Source organism: Balaenoptera ricei, chromosome 17 (assembly GCF_028023285.1).
Source record: "Balaenoptera ricei isolate mBalRic1 chromosome 17, mBalRic1.hap2, whole genome shotgun sequence".
NCBI classification, from domain to species: domain Eukaryota; kingdom Metazoa; phylum Chordata; class Mammalia; order Artiodactyla; family Balaenopteridae; genus Balaenoptera; species Balaenoptera ricei.
In genome coordinates, this window is record NC_082655.1 from 28276517 (window position 1) to 28294781 (window position 18265).

Here is an 18265-nt window from a genome sequence, read left to right on the forward strand (position 1 = left end):
TATCACAAGGAATATTCTTATTAAAAGCTATTTATTAAATTATACACTAAAATTTAATTTCTTATTCCTATCTACTGTCACTATGCATGTCACTTTACTTCAGCCCTTTGGCAACATGAAGTATAAAAACTTCAGACAAGACCCAGGAAGCTGCTAGAAGATCAAACCCCAGGGCAGATTATTCCCCCTTGATCATTTGTTATTTTAAATGCTATTAAATAGTGCAGCTACATGAATTCTAGTTCTACAAACACAGGACCTCAAAATATAAATTAAGAACAAAAAATTAAAATAAAAGAAAAACACTTTTTATAAATTATTGTAATGCCAACATTAGCTCTGAACTAATTTGAACTAATTTCCACTAATTTGCACTAGCAACAGCTATAGCCTGATTAGCATTATTAAAGAATGTGCTGAGATACATTTTTTAAGAGACTGATGTAAATTTGTGGACAGTGAAAGTTTACCTCTCCAAAGGTTCAATAGTTAATAACTTCAAATTACTGAAACACTGCTATTGTCCCAGAAGTTAAAACAAAAACAAAATGCAAAGGTCTATGAACAGCTAAAACCATTATGGCAAAGTTTATATACTAAAGCCTCAAGTGTTTTACTCTCGCCAATTATTGTTTCTTTTACACACAATTGTCACAGTTCTGGTTATTTAGCTTGCTGTATTAAAAATAGGATATTAAGAAGCAGAGAGAACTTCCAGTAACAGTTGAAAGCACGTTCACAGGCAAAGGTTAAATCACAACCTAGCATCCAAGAGGAGTCAGGGGGGTCATTAAGTATAGAATTTAACAAATCTCTATGATTTTTATAACCCCTAGGACCCACTATACTAGTGTTTTTCTAAATGGGAAATATCTTTTTACTGTTGTAATCCACTCCATGTGCATTGGCGTATACATACACACACACACACACACACACACACACACACACACACAGTTATTGAAACAAAAGTTTCATGAAACACTTGACTTTAAAAGACGCTTACCCATATAAAAGATGCAGTACACTCAGATATTTTCTATTCTATTTCATTAAAAGATTCTGGTTGCAACGCAATAAAAAATTTCATAACCACAAATTGATTATAATACTCAATTTAAAGAACTCAGTACTACACTCTGTATTCAAAACATGATACAACTATGGATGTTCATAATCATGAATTTTGATTAAATTAACTTCACAGAACCATTTCACAGGCAGAGTCTAATAAACAGATTTTCAGAAGTTTACCCTGAATAAGCAACATTTTCAGGATAGGGGTATTTTGATCCAGCAGAATTGTCTGTCCTTTTGTAATAACAACTAGTGAGCCTTCCTCTGGGGGTGACGCTCCTCCCCACGAGAGGTTGGAGGACCAAGCATCAACATATAGGAACTCAGCACTATCCTGTGATAGAACAAGAGAGACTTTTAAATTTAGAGGTTTTATCACAATTCTTCATTTAATTCCTCAAAATGAAGAAATCTAAAACAATGAACATTTTCATTAAGTATAACCTACTTCAAATATGTTAAAGCTGCCTGTTGATTAATTTCACAATAATAAAAAACTAAAAAAGCTATTACCAATTACCCTGCAATCCAGAATAATTAGAAGTCTGAACTAATAAAATTTTAGTAGCAAGCAAAAAAAAAAATAAACTACTTTAAATTTATTATAGTCACATCTTAGTTATTTTTTGGAGACATTAACAAAGTAAAAAGTCCATTAATGGGACTTCTCTGGTGGCACAGTGGTTAAGGATCCGCCTGCCAATGCAGGGGACACAGGTTCAATCTCTGAACCAGGAAGATCCCACATGGCGTGGAGCAACTAAGCCCGTGTACCACAACTACCGAGCCTGTGCTCTAGAGCCTGCCAGCCACAACTACTGAGCCCACATGCCACAACTACTGAAGCCCGCGCACCTAGAGCCCATGCTCCACAACAAGAGAAGCCACCACAATGAGAAGCCCGCGTGCCACAACGAAGAGTAGCCCCCGCTTGCCACAACTAGAGAAAGCCCATGAGCAGCAACAAAGACCCAACACAGCCAAAAAAAAAAAACCAACAACTCCATTACCAATTACTTCACCTCCCATAAGGCTAGTTTTGCTATTGCTGAGACTACTCCACCCAACAGCACTGTTACCAGTTTGGCCATGCCGATGCTTCTGATGTTGACATGCACTGGAGCCCACCCTGAAGGGGTGTGGGCATTTGTCATGCAGATGATATATGTCTTGTTGGAATACTCAATATCACATTTGGCTTCAGCTATGGTAACAAGAACATCCTGTATATTTTCACTGTAAAGTAAAAAAAAGAAAACAAAACACTGACGTTTTTCTCAAATTTCTAGGTCACACTGTCAAACCCTATTATTCATACGCATTATTGTAAAAATAATGATCTTACCCTATGAGCTATCAAAGTGCAGACTGACACTTTTTTTCAGTAGTAAAACTTCAAAATTTTTGTTGAGAAAATATTCTCAAAATATTTGTTGAGAAAAAAGTAAACAAAGAGATTAAGAGGTCAGGAAATAAAATTGTACAAACTAGCAAGTATTGCAGTGTTGGAGAAAAACTGCTTGTGTTCAAATTATTGAGAAATTCTACATTGGTCTCCAAGCAGGCACCTATGTAAGACACTTTCAGCGATCATCTTGCCTATGTGACATTTTTTGTCACATTCACAGACTTTGGAACTTAATCTCCATGTAAAAATACAAGTCCAAGGTAGTTATAGGTACTTGAGGAATTAACATTGCCCGCTATGATTTAAACGATCTGGGGTTTTGAAGTCAAACTTATGTACTTGAAGGATGATGATATGGCAGTACATAAAATTTGAGCCAAAATAATGAATATGTTTATGAAGAAGGAACCTAAACAGTTACAGTGAAATGGATGAAGAGATGTTTCATTGAGCCAATGAAGCAGATGATGGTTGGAGTTGAGATTCTGGGGAAAGCATAACAGGAAGGTGATTTATACTTGTGATGTTACTTACTAAGATCTGAGGAAAGTTATTTAGCCTCTCTAATTTTAGTCTGGTAGCCATAAAATGGTATTAAACAATATCTAAGAAGGTAAGGCAGGAAGTTTCTATGGGGTAGAAAGGTTCCTGACACAGAGTATGTAGTCAGTAAATGTAGTGTGGCTTTTGAGCAGGTGGGTACACTTTACATGACTATATTCAAACACTGTCCTGGCGCACGAGAAAGCAGGCATAACGGCTGGAGTCCGGAAAGATGCACTGATGTACATGCATGTGAAGACAGTACCTGAAGCCTGATCCCAGGACTGTAAGTCTGGTGCCCCCTGCTGTACTGCCTCTCTTGGGAGCTATTTCAGTGATGAGTGGAGTCATTGACATGGTGTATATAAAAGGAGTCGTGGACTGAGATGAATTCTTCCCATTGACCACACTCACTTCACAGGCTTGCTTGGGTCCCCTGCCTATGATAAGAGGAATCAAACTGAGTTCGATTCTGCCATCAGGCCCTTATTCATGTCCAAAACCCCCAAATATTTTAAATAACATCTTCCTTTTCCCAAAGTCACTTTCACAGGCTCTATGTGAAGTAATAAAGATCTCTAGCAATAGTCAAACACATCACAAAATTCACGCACATTATCAACAGGGGAAAAACCCTTAGATCCTCCCTCAGAGCCTCTTATTGTAGACAATTCTACAAACCTGCCTGTTTGGTTTTCCAGTGCTAGAGGATTCAACACTGCAAATTAGAGAGGAAGGAAGGAAGAATGGCTAAAAGCAAGCACTCTGACAGCTGAAAGCGAGGTAACAGACAGAAAAGCTACAAAAACTCAATACAAAAACGCTGAAAAAAGAAGCGGAGCTATTGTTAAGGCAAACAAACCTTGACAAATCTTTATAGCGTTACTGCATTAAAAAAAAAAAATCAGAATACAAACTCTGATGTTGAAATGATAAGTAAGCCCAGTCACAAAAATGTTACATTTTCTTCAGTATTCTTTAAGAAGTCGGAAGAAGCAAAAATGTTTAGAAAAGCTTCATCAAATTTTGTTAATGTTTTAAAAAATGTTTGTACATAAACCATATCCTTTATTCATCTATTTTATTCTCTTTAGTTCTTCTTAAATTTTGTTAGATAATTAAAATCTGTTGTGTACTTAAAATACCAGATACTTAAACTTCACAGTAACCCACTGAACTAGGGTTAATATTGTCTCCATTCAATAGATGAACAAACTGAAACAGAGAGGAGTTAAGTTACTTAGCTGAGGTGACAGTTAGTGGCAAAACAAATTCAGGAGCTCCTTAGAGCCCAGGCTTTTAACCACTAAGTAAAAATAAATAAGAGTAATAATAATAGCAAATCACATATCATGTTTCAGATACCATTCTATCCACTTCACATACATTAACTTATCAAGCCTCACAATAAGTAGGCTAATGTGATCATTTTCATTTTACAGAAGAGGAAACTAAGACACAGAGAGCTTGAATAACTTGCCCAAAGACACAGCTTGCGTTTGAATCTTGGCAATGAATTACCGGAGTTCACCCTCATAACCATTATACTATCCCCCCTTTAAGGAAAAGTTAATACTCCAATAGGAACTAAAAACATGTTCTCCATTTGGCATGCTCTTTATGTGATAAACTGAAAAACTGCAATTTACTAAAAACAATTCAGTCTAACCCAAATGTCATGAATCTTGGAAAATATTGTAAGCCTAGAAAACAAAATTCTGAAGAAATTGCTTAAAATCAGGAAATTCATAAAGGTGATTCAATTGTCCCAAATGAACACAAAAAATTGAAAAAAGAAATTCAGAGTGATCTCTATAAAATTAAACGTTCTCAAAGACTTCCATTCTTTTTTCTGACTACTTACCATTATTAGGTGGAATTTCACATAATAATGTTGTGCAATTAGATTTCCGTCTGTCAACGGCACATTTTGAGCCACACACTAATACAACTGAATTCTGTGGATTAAACCCAGTGCCTGTCAGAGTCATGGTTTGACCACCACCAAAGCTCCCTAGTGAAGACATATAAAAGGGAAAGACAAAGTTAATGAAAAGAAAACCTCCTCTGTACATATCTTTAACTTTATTTTAACACCTGAAATGGAAGCAAGTTTCATTAAATGAAAAGATTCGTAGAACTGAAATTATTTATATTATATTATATTATATTATATTATATTATATTAGTGCAACAGAATCTCTTTTGATTGTAGTTTTTTAAAACCTTCACTGAGTAAATGTCACATTTGGTCATTTATTTAAACTACTTCTAGGAACTAAAATTTTATTTAAAAGAAATGCCACAAAGAATTTGAGTAGTCAAAACACAAATGTAAAGTTACCATTTTAGTTAAAAGCACATTGGTTGTGCTTAAGGTTTTTAACCACTAAAATAATTTTCAAACAGAAAAAAAATACTTATTTAGATAGACATAATTACAGGCCAGTGATATCTAAACATGATTTAAAAACAATTTCCAAATATAACCTGGACATTTTCAATAGTATTAAATTTTAAATAAATTATATAGCTCAAGAGAAATACAGACATTAAACAAATATTTTAAAATGATTGATACCCTTGCATGCTTATTTGATGCATAAACAAAAATATTTTAGTGTGTTATAGGAACTACACATTTTAGCAGGGTTTGAAGAATATGTTTCTTTCTAAATAAGTGTTTACTGAAACAATATAAAATATTTCTAGGTTCTGGTACATTCATGCCTACCTTGGCTTGGATGAATATTGTGAATAGTAAGTGGGTACTCAAATACGACTGTGGACACAGCAGAGCCTTTTGTCTTATGATGCATCATAACAGGAAAAGTGCCACCAGCATGATCTCCAGCAATGCATTGCAATACAGTATCACTGACCATGGTCACATTACACTGAATGTTATTTATCATCACTGAAATTTCCAAGATATCAATACCAAAATTTGACCCATTGATCTGAATTTCAGTCCCTGGAGGACCTTAAAAAAAAAAGCAAACCATATAAATACAAATATATACCTAAATTCCAATACTTGCACATGCATTTAAAGATATACCCATTTACTTACATAAACAAAATAATATCCAGTATTTTAAAACTAATATAAATACCAACAGTACATGTCATGTCATATACAGTTTGGCTACAATTTCATTGCAGTCTGTGGTATCTTGATTATAAGATATTTATCTCAATGTTCATTATTTTCCAGCATATCTGTCCATTCTACAGATGAAAGTTGTAAGTTACTAATAATTCAGGCTAATGGAAAAGAGAGAAGATCTAGAATGTCTGAAGAATGAATGAACGCCTGAGCAGTGGGTGATGGGTTAGAGCATATTTAGGGATGAGGTTTACTTTTTAAAACTTTTGGTACTTTCCTGATATTTGCAACCCTTCTGATGAATGGACTATTTTTCTTAATTCAAATATTTTCAATATATATGACTTGATAAACAAATTATGATATATAAATAGGTGTAAGATAGTAAATACAGAAACAAGGAATTAAAGACTTATAGATGAGTGTTGATGTTAATTCCTTGAATAAATGTACATAGAATAAAGTATTTCAATCCTTCTGTTCCTTTCCTTCCTTCTTTTGACAAAAAGCATTGAGGGCATCACACACATGGAATTTTTCACAGGGCATCCAAACACAGACCTACATACCTAAATAATAAGTGAATAGTTATTAATCAACATAACTTGTTACAAATGCAGAGTCACCACGTAGTAGTTTGCTTTTAATTCAAGTAGTAACAGTAAAAATAACCACATAATTGACCATAGTAAGTGTCACTGAAATGTAAGTTGTCATTTTAAAGACCATAGATATTAATGAGATCTTTCATGTTAGGAATAGTTTTAAGATACAAGATTAAAAAATGTTTTCAGGTCTTAAGTTTTTAATCTTCACTGGTATTTTCACCTTTCATATGGAAGTGTTCTAAGTGTGATCTATACCTTGCCTCTTCAGTAAATAAAATATTGGGTTGGCCAAAAGGTTCGTTCGTTTTTTTCTGTAAGATGGCTCTAGTAGCACTTAGTTGTCTTTAACTGCATTTGAAACAATTTTGTTAGACTGTATGTGACAGCTGTCATATCAGCGTGCATTTAAAAAAAGACTTATCAAAATTGGTGAATTTTTGTGTAGCCATTTTAATATTGAAGATGGAAGAAAAAAAAGCAACATTTTTGGCATATTATGCTTTATTATTTCAAGAAAGGTAAAAATGCCAACTGAAAACCAAAAAAAAGATTTGTGCAGTGTATGGAGAAGGTGCTGTGACTGATCAAACATGTCAAAAGTGGTTTGCGAAGTTTCGTGTTGGAGATTTCTTGCTGGACAATGCTCCACGGTCGGGGAGACCAGTTGAAGTTGATAGCGATCAAATTGAGACATTAATTGAGATCAACAGTATAGCATGCAGGAAACAGCCGACATACTCAAAATATCCAAATCAAGTGTTGAAAATCATTTGCACCAGCTTGGTTATGTTCATCGCTTTGATGTTTGGGTTCCACTTAAGCGAAAAAAACCTTTTTGACCATATTTGTACATGCAATTGTCTACTGAAACGTCATAAAAATGTTCTGTTTTTAAAACAAATTGTGATGGGCGATGAAAAGTGGATACTGTACAATAATGTGAAACAGAAGAGATCGTGGGGCAAGCGAAATGAACCAACACAAACCACACCAAAGGCCGGTCTTCATCCAAAGAAGATGATGTTGTGTATATGGTTGGAATGGAAGGGAGTCCTCTATTATGAGCTCCTTCTGGAAAACCAAACGATGAATTCCAACAAGTACTGCTCCCAATTAGACCAAGTGAAAGCAGCACTCAATGAAAAGCATCTAGAATTAGTCAACAGAAAACACATAATTTTCCATCAGGATAACGCAAGGCCGAATGTTTCTTTGATGACCAGGCAAAAACTGTTACAGCTTGGCTGGGAAGTTCTGATTCATCTGCCGTATTCACTAGGCATTGCACCTTTGGATTTCCATTTATTTCGATCTTTACAAAATTCTCTTAATGGAAAAAATTGCAATTCCCTGGAAGACTGCAAAAGGCACCTGGACCAGTTCTTTGCTCAAAAAGATAAAAAGTTTTGGGAAGATGGAATTACGAGTTGCCTGAAAAATGGCAAAAGTAGTTGGAACAAAAGGGTGAATACGTTGTTCAATAAAGTTCTTGGTGAAAATGAAAAATGTGCTTTTTATTTTTACTTAAAAACCGAAGGCACTTTTTGGCCAACCAAATAGCTCAGTTCTCACTTGTCTACAAGTCTCATCTATCTTCAGATACATTGTTTTGAAAGATACATTCAAAGAGAGATGAGGCAGAAATGGTTCATGGAAATAAGGAACATATGCCAATATCTAGTTCTTCATTTGCAATGATTACAAATATATGGGGAAGTATGCCATTGCTACTGTTAATATTTGCTTTTTAAAATTCTAAATGAGAAAACTTGATGTCTAAAAGAAAATTTCAATAGCAAACTTCTTAAAGGCACAGAATACATCTTACCCAAACCTGATACATTTCCTGGCACTGTAAATTAACAAAGACTCTTTTTAAAAGGCCAACATTTAATAAGTTCTTTATTAAAGGAAACTTTTAAGTTGCATTATATGAATGAGATTTTTTAACCTTATGAGGAAGGTATCTGCATGTGTAAGGAAACTAATATTTTAAGAAACTCGTCCAAAGTTTCACCACTGGAAAGTAGAAGAACCAAGATGTGAATCCAGGTATTAAGGCCATGTTCTCAGCCATTAGACTATAGCTGCCTCTTCAGAAATCATTACATAGATGATAAGCATTCCAATAGCTTGAAGATGATCAGAAACAGCATAACATAATGACAAAGGATCAGGAAGACATCTGAATCTATTCTTAGCTCAGAAGAACAAGTCATACTAAATAATTAAGTAAATCCTATTTTATAATATTTTTTCCACCTGAATGGGCCAATTACCCCCTTAAAAAGAATTCTGTTGTGTTAATAAGTTAATAATCAATTGCAGTTTCCTGGAAACAAGATACTCTAAAAAATTCTCAATGTTAATAGGATGAACTACTTATGAATTTTAACAGGTATTTCCTGTCATACTAACATTAATGACATAAATTAATGACCAGTTTTAGTCTACAGGTATCCATCTATTTCTTCCTCATTTTGAAATTTAAGTGAAGTTAATGGGGATTTTGTTTTAAAGCAGAAATGGGAATTTGGCCAAAAATTTTATCCCAAGAATGTGCAAAAACTAATCACAAAATAGAGACTACACAGAACTCAAATCCCATTTATTGATTAAGAGGGTTTGTCTAAAAACACATCCTAAAAATAATTTGTAAACATTATTCCAATTCTATGCTAGTAAATATTACTGATCATATTATATCAAGACACCAAAAAAGCAGGTATTGGCGTACCTGTACTTGGGACAACTCCTCTGAGAAGTGGAGTATCTTCCAAGGCATATGTAAATGACAGAGGTGGATAAGCGACTGCATTCACAGAGATCTTTACACTGACCCTTCCAGCTGTCCCTGCTGGGGTACGGCAGTAGACTTCACTGGAATTGACAGAAATAATTTGGCAAGGTTCATCCCCAACAGTGACTGTGGTGTTGCCTGGATAGAAGCCATTTCCAGTGATCATCAAAGTAGTGCCACCACCAATGCTTCCAGAAGTTGGTGTGACAGATGCTACTGGGGGGCTGCTGACAGTAAGGTTTCCCAGAGCTAAACCTTTCGTTCCCACCACAACACTAAGAGAATAAATTCCAGCCGGAAGAGGAGTCACAAGAACAGTGATGTTATTTTCATTAACATCGATTGCTCTAAACTGTTGGTTTCCAATGAAAACAGAAATGTCCTCCAAGATAGTGCCAAAACCTTCTCCTTCAATGAGAACTTTTACAGATCCTTTGATGGTGTTTGGGGAGATTCTTGTTACAAAAGCAGTGATGCTTTCTAAGTATGAAAAGCTGCAGTTCCCTTGACACAGGGCAGCCACTCCGTGGATCAGAAGATCTACCTTCACAAGCTGCTGGGGAGCAGGAGATGTTTCACATTCAATGGCTGTATAATTCACCGACACAACTTTACATGGAAAATGACCCATAAGGACTTGTACACCAGCAGAAGAAACTGCAAATCCAGAGCCTTTTATGGTCACTTTTGTCATTCCTGTAGTTGACCCTGCATTTGGTAATACCACGTCGATGTTTGGCAAAAGTACAAATCGCCTATCAAATTCACTGGACAGCGTGTTGATAGCAGTGCCCAGATTGTAGACAGTTACTGTGACAATTTCCCTGATGCCAACATCCATTGAGTTTTGAGGGTCAATATGACACACAATGGAATTATTACTACTTTCTTCTACAACACAGGGATAGCTACCAATTGTAACCTGAAAATAAAATGAACATGAAAACAAGTCAATACATTACTCTAGTGTGAACTTAAATTTTGTATTAGCAACAACTAAATTTAAAAAATTGGGGACTTCCCTGGTGGCGCAGTGGTTAAGAATCTGCCTGCCAATGCAGGGGACATGGGTTGGAGCCCTGGTCCGGGAAGATCCCACATGCCGCGGGGCAACTCAGCCCATGTGCCACAACTACTGAGCCTGAGCTCTAGAGCCCGCGAGCCACAACTACTGAAGCCCGCACGCCTAGAGCCCATGCTCCACAACAAGGGAGGCCACCGCAATGAGAAGCCCGTGCACCGGAACGAAGAGTAGCCCCCGCTCTCCGCAACTAGAGAAAGCCCGTGCACAGCAACAAAGACCCAACGCAGCCAAAAAATCAATCAATCAATCAATCAATAAATAAAAAAAAAATTGATCCTGTGCAAACTTTTTATTCATGCAATTAATTTGGGGGCTGATTAAGGCATATCTTGGATTAATCTTTAACTAAATTATGATCATACACAAATGTTCACAGTTACATTATTGATAATAGCCAAAAAGGTGAAAACAACCCAAATGTCCATGAACTAATGAATGGATAAATAAACTGTATACACTATGCAGTGGAATATTATTCAGTCATAAAAAGAAATGAAGTACTGCTACATGGTACATCATGGATGAACCTTGAAAACATTATGCTTAGTGAATACAGCTAGTCACAAATGACCACATATTGTATGATTCTATTTATAAGAATATTCACAATAGGCAAATCCACAGAGACAGAAAAATTAGTGGTTGTTTAGGGCCAGGAAGTACGGAGGGGTTGGGGGTAATATCTAAGGACTGTGGGGTTCCTTTTTGGGGTAAAGAAAATGTTCTAAAATTGACTGTGGCGATGGATGCACAACTCTACGAACATACCGAAAGCTTCTGAATTGTGCACGTTAAATGGGTGAGTTGTATGGCGTGTGAATTATATCACAATTAAGCTGTCATAAATTAAACTACGAGGTTATGGATGCAACATCTTCCTTTTATTGTGTATACAGAAGTAAAAAGGAGATCTTTATATTCTTACCTTATTAGCACACGTGAGATTACTGAAGCCACGTCCAGTAATTGTTATCAATTCATTTAGTGTTCCGATGGATGGACTAATGTTGCTTATAGATGGTGAAAAACAACTTGAAAGCTCAAAGAGCCATCTCTCCGGATGTGCAAACCCGCTACTGTTCAGGCCACACAGGGGTTCTGTTGCTCGGCAGCCTGTCACAGAGCTTTCCAAGCGCAAATTCACGGGTCCTCCTCCTTTATAAAGACAAAAGAACTGCCTGTAAGTCATGGATAAAATTCTAAAACAAGAATTGTTTTCAGACTGCATTACTCTAATCTTGATGATGGTGGTTTATATTCTGGTAAGTCTTTTTTTCCCAAATGACAAGAGGAGCCCCAGGCGGTACAAAGTTAAAAGAAAGACCTGGACAAAGATGATACAGTAAAGAGAGAATATAAAATTAATTTATTTTTCAATTTGTCTAAGGCCAGACCCTATGGGGAAAATAAAACCACATCATCTCACATTTTAATATATTTTCAGGTACTTACAGAGTATCAGAACTTTTTCACATTAACATCTCATTTGAGGCACATAAGGATTCTGGGAGACTGGCGGGACAACATTAACATGATCCCCTTATTTTATAGAATAAATTCTAGCCTCAGAGCAGTCCCGACCTATTCAGGGTCATGCGGCTAGTGAGAGACAGTTAGCGCCAGTCATCTGCCTCCTACTCCAGAAAGGTTGCATATACCCTGGGTCACCAAAGTGACAGGGTTTCCACCTTTAACCTTCTTACCCTGAGTATATGTGGCTTCAGTGCCACCCACAAACAGGTGCAGGGGAATGTGCCTGGTTTCAGCTGGTAAAACATTAATGACTCCTTGGAGAAAAATGGAGCGAGCCTCATCAACATACCCGCTGCTATAATAATGGATTCCAGGTGAAGTAAATTGGTAAGAAAATGAACCTACCATAAAATGAGATTGTACATAATAAATACAAGCAATTAATGCATCTTTGAAAAGAAATTTGAAATAATCATTCAAACGCGCATGCAGATGACAGGTTTCTTATTTTTCATGCATGTGATATTTCAACAGGAAGTAGTAAGGAAATGACTATAAAACAACTATAAAATGTCTATAAAAGAGCTGTCTTGTATAATGAAATTACATTCTAGGAAGGCAAGATCCAGCATTAATTTTTCTAGAGCAACCATGTTAAATCTGGCATAATTTACAGAATCTTAAAGAAAAACTCAACATGCAATGAAAAACAGTTTGTGTTCATGAGTAAAAAGTTCAAACTGCTACATGTGTAGAACAAAACAGGCAGTCTAAAAGGCACACTATACGCTAAGTTGTCCTAGAAGAAAGACTGATTTAAAGCTGATTCCAATCAACAGAAGTTCATACTTGCTATCAGATTGGTATGATTAAAACACGTACTTCAATTTTCTTTGTATTTTGCTTGTTTCAATATATTTTTCTGGTTGATTATTCCAGAATGAATAGAGATATTTCTGATATCAGAACTCATCTCTGATGTATAAAATACCTTGCTGGCATTCATTTAGAATATTTTATAAATTTGTAATATTTTTACTATAGCAATAAAATGCCAGCTAAATCATTTTGTGTATTTGTATATATTATTTATGCAAAAGTATTTTAAATCTAAACAAATTTCTTTTTATTATATCTGGGAAAAAGAAGCATGATGCCAAATGCAACAAAGCGGAAACATACCTGATGCAGATTTTTCTCTTCTATTGGTAAATCCTTTGCCATCATAAATTACACTTCCAGGACTGGAGACAGAGAAAACTCTATATCCTATTCCCCTGAGATATGGATGTGCTTGCCAATGCCATGTCACTGTGTCTCCCACAGACACATTTAAGACTGATGGTGACCAGGCATAACCTAATCCGTGTACTGGGAGCAAGAATTGAGCCATATTTTTAAAGAAAAAAGGAAAAGGAGTAAAAATTCTTAATAATTATCTTTGAAAATATTGCCTTTTTATACAGCCATGAGTGAAAAAACTTTTTAATTAACATTATAAAACTTTTACATGTCTACTTTAAACACATAATAAAAATAAACAGAAATAATGGAAAGTAACATAATGAGAAGCTAAGGAAAAGATAAACCACACAACTCCAAAACTGATGACCGAGAGGCAATTTGAAAAAAATCAGAGTCAATAAACAAGTTGTTCAGAAATGTCACATGGAATATTTTTAAAAGCTCTGATCAATTCTTTAAACACAAAAATTTTCTCAGGCATTGAGGCACGCAAAAATCTATATAATTTCTATTTGAATATTTATTTAGAAACCCATAATGGAAAACAAACTGTAGTAATTCAGGAGGTTCTATACTGCAGTAAAACCAAGTGGCAATTCCTGAACTTGGAAATCTTAAGCCTAGCCTTCTAGACTCAAGTCTACTACTGCTTGCTGATTCATTCTATATGTGGCCCCCTATGTCAAGTGGATAAATTCTAGACAAACTATTAACAACTTATACAAAGAAATAACAATACTTATTCTCTGAATACTTTGAAGTATTATAAGTAAAAATCAAATTAATTCCAAGGTAACATGTCTCCATTATTTACAGCAGATAAATGTTGTCTGATACCTGAATCTTCCCCACTGTTGGTAATCCTGAATACTTTCCCTGTTGAATGAACAATACATTTTATGACATTTTCTGATGATGATGTCACATTGCAAGGGAAGGACCCTAGAAAGAAAAAAGATGGGGGAAAAAACATTTTCTCAAATAGTTTTTGTGAAATACAGAGACGAAGTATAATTAGTAAATAGTCAAGGCCCTGCAAAAGCTCCCCATTACATAGTAGGATCTTTGGTACTTTTTTCTGATAGTAATCATGTTTGAGTACTGATTAGTTTTAGAACTAATTAGTTCTAAAACTGACTAGTTTTAGAACAGAGACCTCTCCTTTTTTAAAGTGTTCTATACACATTAAATATTTGGTAATTATTTACTGAAATCAAAAGCAGTTATTTAGTTTATTTTTACCACCTAACCAAATACACTTAACCTTTTACATGCTAATAGAAAAACAAAGCTTCCATGACTGAGAGTATTTGTGTAATAACACAGCACCTACAGCACATCATTTAAGATGAGAAAAATGATAACAGCCCTCTTGTGAGGATGGAACTCTTACCCAAAAGCACAGTGTTCTCAGCTAGTACTGTGCTGAATCCCAAACCCATTACAGTGATTTCAGTTCCACCATATAAGGAGCCCTTCTGTGGAAACATGTCGGTCACTTGCAAAATATACTGTATAGAAGCGTTTAATTTGTCTCTGCAAAAGAAAAATTAATAGATATTTCAATGAGCATTCCATGGGGTCATGTTGTTAAACTCTTCTTAGGACCTGATTCATTTAAGAGGAAGTACTTGAATATTTAATAAGACATTACTTTCTCAAACTAGATAATCTGATAATTATCATGACCTCAATTTGGTTGGATCATATTCATATATAATAGTTGTCTCCCTAAATATGAAAATTACATTTCTGAAAATCCCATGGCAGGAGAATTTGAGATGGAAGAACTTAAAATACTATGGGAAAAATATGGTTATGAGAACTGAGGTCACAAGAAATACATGAAATCCTTTAAAATATTTTATCTAGTTATTAGAATAAAAGATAAAGGCATAAAAAAACCAAAATAAACCCCAAAAACCCCATAAAGGCAGCATTATCTATAAAAAAGAATAGTAATGAAATTCCATACATTTAATATAAGTAAAGTTTTGTGCAATTAATTTGAATTTATCATTCTATATTGGTTGAAAACTTGTCATGATCTCCCTTCCCACTATTTCAATGAGAGGGTTTTAAATTTACTTTGCTTTGTTACAATGTATCTGCTAGGAGGCCATCAAAATGTACAGTGCTTTTCTGACCTGACATATAGAGCTGACTTCCACATCCCAGCTCCCACCATAACTCAAATGAGTCTTTGTGTTAATTTTCATCTAACTTCCTCATCATAACTGAATTGGTAGTTTTTGAACCACCACCCAAGTACCCAGTTTTGTATGCTCTCAATTCTGCCCATTATATCATCAAGCCAAAGCACAAGCCAACAGCTCTTCTAGAATCATGTGAGCTCTGCCCTGTGAATCTAAGAGGGGATGTAGTTCTGAGGTTTATGTTTACTGTTGCTCTTCTTTCTTCATCTCCCACAAGACTCTTCTGCAATGATCTCTCCTTCTACTCTGACATCAGTTTTACTTGCCTTTTTTTAATCCCTAAATTCCAGTTTTCTCTTTTTCTAAGTACTCTAAACCAGTAACTTCCTTATGCCAGAACTAAAATTTTACCAGTTGACAAGCAGCTTCAGGGAAGAAAATACTAAACATCTATTTAAAGGAAAGTTAGAGTTGGAGGAGGATTCTCTCCACACTCTCCTTCACCTGGCAGCTCCCACCCATTTCTTGGCTTACTTGTCACCTTTTCAGAGAACTCTTTCCAGTCCCCAGTCCCTCAGGAAAAATTAGCTCTATTATATGTTCTTGTAGCCCCTGGGACCTCTTATCCATAGTCTTTTTCTCATTTATAATCAAGTTATTGATGTAATCATCTGTTTGAAATCTGCCTCCCTAACAAAATTGTGGGCATCATTAATGTGGGGGACACGTCCCTCTTATTCCCCACTATAAATCCAGGACTGAGAAAGTGCCTGCCCCCGAGTAACTTCTTGATAAGTATTTCCAGAATGAATGAAAGTCATGTGACATATACATAAACCTAGTTCTGCAGAGAAATCTTACAACCTAATCTGAATGGTATTGGTCTCAGACCTAAGCATCATACTGCATGTTATGAGATATTTTCAGAATCTTTTGCAAAAGGAATTGTAGAAAGGTGAAAGAGCAACTGAAATATTATAAGGTTAATGACTATTTCTCTTCCTATCTCAATATATTAGCATCATGTGTTCCACAACTCTCAAAGTTTATGGTCATTACCATACCTTGTTGACGCAAAACCCCAGTTTCTGACTTCTACACAGATATCATGTTTTCCAGGAGACAACTTGGGCAAAAGGCATCTAATATCTGTGAAGTTCCAGTGAAGGACCTGGCAGGATTTTCCTCCAACATAGACCTCCATGTTTTGTGTGAGTTCATTTCCAAAGTTATAACCCTTAATTGTTAAATTAACTTCTCCTATTATTTTAAAAGAAAAGTTTTACAAAAAGAGTCAATGTATTATCTAGTGCAAAATTTGAATATTAAGCCAACCAACTCATCTCTTATGTTTCACTGGATTTAGGAAATCCTAACACTTTCAGAGGTAAAAGAAAATCAATGAAAGAGTTGATAGCTGCCACATGGAGATAAAATTCATGTTTAATTGTTTAACAGGGAAAAATATGGCAAAGAACTTTAAAAATTAATATTTTTCTTATTATTGCACATGTTCAAAGTGATATAATAAACAGACCAATTTATGGTTAAAAAAGAAAACCTGTGACAGGTTTTGCTTTAAGAAACACAACTGCAGAGAAACTGTTTCAAAAGCCTTTTTAGAAATGGTATACACATACATATATATCAAATGACTAATCTTATTGAAGAATTTCTTACCCAGTATTGTCCGTACTTTGGGACTAAAATCAGTTATAACTGGAGTCTGTAAACAATTATAGCTATAAGCATTCTTTGCCATGGCTTGAAATCCATTGGTAATAACTGATATATCAACTGTACCCTCAATTCTCTGAAATAAGAGGAAAAATATAAAACAATTAGAAAATATTAAATGTTGAGATACAGAAATTCAATGGCTAAAAACAAATAGAATTATTCAAAATAAACTTCCAAAGAAGTTTTTTTCTCAAAGTCATGAATCAGAGTTAACTATCAGATATTTAGAAAGTTGTGGTGTCAAATGTAGGTTGCATGTTTGAATTCTTTAGATAAAGCTATATGATATAGTGGTTTAGTGGGTAGTTATGGTCAATTCAAATGCATCTATAGTATCGGATTTCCCAGGGTTCTGCAATATAGTTCAGATGTTCTGAACAAGTGAATCTCTCTCTCTCTCTTTATTTTTTTTAAAATAAATTTATTTATTTATTTATTTACTTATGGCTGCATTGGGTCTTCCTTGCTGCACGCAGGCTTTCTCTAGTTGCAGCAACGGGGGGGGGCTACTATCTGTTGCGGTGAGCGGGCTTCTCATTGCGGTGGCTTCTCTTGTTGTGGAGCACGGGTTCTAGGAGCACGGGCTTCAGTAGTTGTGGCTTGTGGGCTCTAGAGCACAGGCTCAGTAGTTGTGGCGCATGGGCTTAGTTGTTCCGTGGCATGTGGGATCTTCCCAGACCAGGGCACGAACCCGTGTGCCCTGCATTCGCAGGCGGATTCTTAACCACTGTGCCACCAGGGAAGTCCCTGGACAAGTGATTCTCTAATTAATAAAGCATACGATACTTAAAGTTTTGAGTTTTTTGCTCTTAAAATAGGCTTGAATGTAATTTTTATTCCTCTTCATGGACAAATGACATTATTATATACTTTGCTGACATAGTTCCAGAATCCAAGACTAAAACCTAAGAAAAATATTTGGTGCTTTCAACAGTACAGCACCTATACAATTCCCAATTAGGAAAAATCGTTTTCCTAGCGTCTAGTACTTAGTGCACACTCAGTGTTTAATTGAATGACAT

The 18265-nt window shown here is 35.4% G+C and overlaps 1 protein-coding gene across 1 annotated transcript in view; it reads right to left on the reverse strand.

Moving 5' to 3' along the window:
* PKHD1L1 (PKHD1 like 1) overlaps positions 1 to 18265 on the reverse strand; it is a 150916-nt gene that overhangs the window by 67237 nt on the left and 65414 nt on the right. The window contains exons 31-43 of the mRNA XM_059901432.1: positions 17184 to 17316; positions 16568 to 16763; positions 14741 to 14883; positions 14185 to 14289; positions 13285 to 13473; positions 12333 to 12503; positions 11555 to 11781; positions 9483 to 10467; positions 5763 to 6011; positions 4893 to 5042; positions 3294 to 3468; positions 2157 to 2313; positions 1255 to 1411 (exon numbers count right to left, since the gene is read on the reverse strand). Coding sequence (XP_059757415.1) covers positions 1255 to 1411; positions 2157 to 2313; positions 3294 to 3468; positions 4893 to 5042; positions 5763 to 6011; positions 9483 to 10467; positions 11555 to 11781; positions 12333 to 12503; positions 13285 to 13473; positions 14185 to 14289; positions 14741 to 14883; positions 16568 to 16763; positions 17184 to 17316 — 3037 coding nt within the window. The remainder of the gene's footprint in view (positions 1 to 1254; positions 1412 to 2156; positions 2314 to 3293; positions 3469 to 4892; positions 5043 to 5762; positions 6012 to 9482; positions 10468 to 11554; positions 11782 to 12332; positions 12504 to 13284; positions 13474 to 14184; positions 14290 to 14740; positions 14884 to 16567; positions 16764 to 17183; positions 17317 to 18265) is intronic.